We start from the raw sequence: 1,471 nt of genomic DNA, 5'->3' as shown, positions 1-1,471 counted from the left end.
TGGGGGAGGGGACTGTATGGGGGGAGGGGAAGGAGGCTGGTTGGGGGAGGAGGGTTGGAGCAGGGGGACTGTATGGGGGGGAGAGGAAGGAGGCTGCTTGGGGACACAGGGATCTCCTGCCTGTATTTGGACCCATCTCCTCCATCCCCAATACGGGGTTATTGAGTGCACTTGGTGGACCGAATCCTGCTTTTCTCCCTGCACCCGAGCTGCTCCTGGGGCCTGGCGCGCTGCTGGGCCCACCCCAGGGGCCGCGTGGATAGTCCCATCGGCGCAGATGGCCATCAGAACGATGGACCAGACCCGGCTGTGCGGAGCCCTTGGCGTGTGACCGTTCGATATCTCTTGTAAGTTTGTTATTAATTGCCAGGTAAATCTACAACTCTTCAGGTGCACGGAGCGCTGGAGACTGCAGAGATGTGGGTTTCCTTTCTGGGACGGGCTCCCTCGCAGAGACCACCTAAAAAGCTGCTTCTGCAGCGTTCGGCGCTTTTCCGTGGACCTGACAAAAGCAGATTTTAGCCACCATCTAAGCCATTCGGACACCCGAGGAGATGGCTCTCAGACTGATCCCCAGCAGAGCGACGGAGAGCCCTGCGCTGCAGGGGGCTCAGAGCCTTTGAAAGACACAAAGCCCCCCTTTTCCAAGCACCCAACGCTGCTTCCCCCCACTAACTGCTGTATGAGTGGCTGCCACAACTGCGTTTGGATTGCATATGTAGAGGAGCTGCAGAAACACTACCAGGATGGGGGAGAAGAGGCCTTAGCAGCTGTGGAAAAGCACATAGAAGATGAGAACATTAAAATGATTTTAAAGATGGAAATCAGATTCCGCATGAAGAAAGACTGATGCTCACAGCTTACACTACATGGCTCCTCTTCTCCCATGGCACTACAAACTCCAGAGAGCGAGCGAGCCCAGATTTATTTATTGTCCCTTCTCCAAAAAGGCTCCTCATTTAACAGAGTTTGTCCATCTCCTTTTAAGCTTGGTTCTTGGGCTCGAGAACCCAGTTTGACTACCAGTTGGTAAAGGATTGCCATTATTTATTGGTAAGAGTTACAGTACTTGGCGGAAATTCGGTGAGAATAAATTCATACCCGTGTGCTTAAAAATGTGAACCTCTTCTAGGCCTGTCTCTCTGTTCTGGGCTTGTGCAACGCCTACCGTGATGGGGCCCTGGCCCGTGACGTGGGCTCCTAGCTGCTGCTACTTCACGTTTTGTCTCCCGCTTACTCCAGTGGAGTCGCTCCTGACGCACACTGGTTTAAGAGTGTTTGTTTAACATCTAGACTGGCTGCCCCCACTTCCGGCTGACCCCAGAGCCCCGCCCCCTCCCCAAAGGGGACTAAGAATTCAGCACCCAAATCCCACCTTCTCTGGGCGTTTAAGTCCCTTAGCCCTCTTTAAAACCCCTGCTGTCGACTAGATAAATAGTCCTCTCTCTCCCCTGATGCACGGCCAGCTGGG

The 1,471-nt window shown here is 54.0% G+C and overlaps 1 protein-coding gene across 1 annotated transcript; it reads left to right on the top strand.

Moving 5' to 3' along the window:
- Positions 1-334: 334 nt before the first annotated feature.
- LOC113405504 (oxidoreductase-like domain-containing protein 1) lies at positions 335-854 on the top strand (the record flags this gene model as incomplete). Its single annotated transcript, XM_026646725.1, has 1 exon — positions 335-854. A coding segment is annotated over one exon (516 nt), but the record flags the coding sequence as incomplete, so codon positions are not given.
- Positions 855-1,471: the final 617 nt, after the last annotated feature.

This window comes from Terrapene carolina, unplaced genomic scaffold, assembly GCF_002925995.2.
Source record: "Terrapene carolina triunguis isolate 2854851 unplaced genomic scaffold, T_m_triunguis-2.0 Scaffold40186, whole genome shotgun sequence".
Classification (NCBI taxonomy): domain Eukaryota; kingdom Metazoa; phylum Chordata; order Testudines; family Emydidae; genus Terrapene; species Terrapene triunguis.
Note: the sequence above shows the minus strand (reverse complement) of the source record. Positions and strands in the feature narration are given on the sequence as shown.